Genomic DNA, 1,148 nt, shown 5'->3' with positions numbered 1-1,148 from the left:
ATAATAATTTTAGTAGTACTGTGAATAAATTGAAATTAGATAATCTGGAATTTTTTGATATATCACCTGAATTAAATAATAAAAAAGGAATATTAATAGCTACATATGAACAAGGAAGTAAAGGAAATCCATCTATTTTTAAAATATTCCATATTGATAATTTAAATAAACATATATATTCAAAAAACTTTTTTAATTCAGATGAAATAAAACTTAAGTGGAATAAAAATGGAAGTTCATTATTATTACAAATACATACACAAGTAGACAAAGAAAAGCAATCTTATTATGGTTCAAGCAATTTATATTTTATTGATACAGTAACATTAAAGGATGTAAATGTTATGACAAATAAAGGATTAATATATGATACTATATGGTCAAATAATCAAAATAAGTTTTATGTATGTAAAGGTGAAATTCCAGCAGAAATTGTTCTACATGATAAAAATGGAAATGTCTCACATTCATATGGAAGACATAAATTTAATACACTCAAATTAAATTATAATGAAAAATTATTATTAACAGGAGGATTTGGAAACTTAAGTGGAGATATATCTATTTGGAATACCTCAACCAAAAAAGAAATAACAAAAACGAAATCATCATGTGCAGTCATATGTGAATTTTTTAATGATGGTAAACATTTCTTAACAGCTACAACACATCCAAGATTAAGAGTTGATAATAATTTGAAAATATTTAAATATAATGGTTTAATTGTTAGTAGAATTAATTTTGAAGAATTATATAATGTCATTATTTTACCATTTAATAAAATTAAATTTCAAGAACCAGAGGAACCTATAGATATCAATTTAGAGCATACTACTTTACAACCATATATTAATAAACAACTAGGTATTGATTCCAAAAAAACAGGTATATATAGAGCACCAAGATCTACAGGTCTAGTTAACTTAAATGGATATCTATCTTCAAAACTTCCAGATAGGGAAAAATCTTCTTTACCTCCTGGATGTAATTTTGTTAATGAAAGCAAAAATTATAATAAAAAGAAAAAAAAAAAAAGAAGTTCAAAAAGTAAACAAAAGAGAGAGACATTCTAAAATAATATATATATATATATATATATATATATATATATACATACATGTTTTTGTATACATATATTATTCCATATT

General features: G+C 22.6%; 1 protein-coding gene across 1 annotated transcript; it reads left to right on the top strand.

Annotated features, from left to right (window-relative positions):
- On the top strand, positions 1-1,073 carry PGSY75_0024100B (putative eukaryotic translation initiation factor eIF2A; the record flags this gene model as incomplete). The annotated part of the gene is made up of 1 exon (XM_018783386.1): positions 1-1,073. A coding segment is annotated over one exon (1,073 nt), but the record flags the coding sequence as incomplete, so codon positions are not given.
- Between the last annotated feature and the right edge of the window lie 75 nt (positions 1,074-1,148).

The sequence above is a fragment of the Plasmodium gaboni genome (assembly GCF_001602025.1).
Source record: "Plasmodium gaboni strain SY75 chromosome Unknown, whole genome shotgun sequence".
NCBI classification, from domain to species: Eukaryota; Apicomplexa; class Aconoidasida; order Haemosporida; family Plasmodiidae; genus Plasmodium; species Plasmodium gaboni.
Note: the sequence above shows the minus strand (reverse complement) of the source record. Positions and strands in the feature narration are given on the sequence as shown.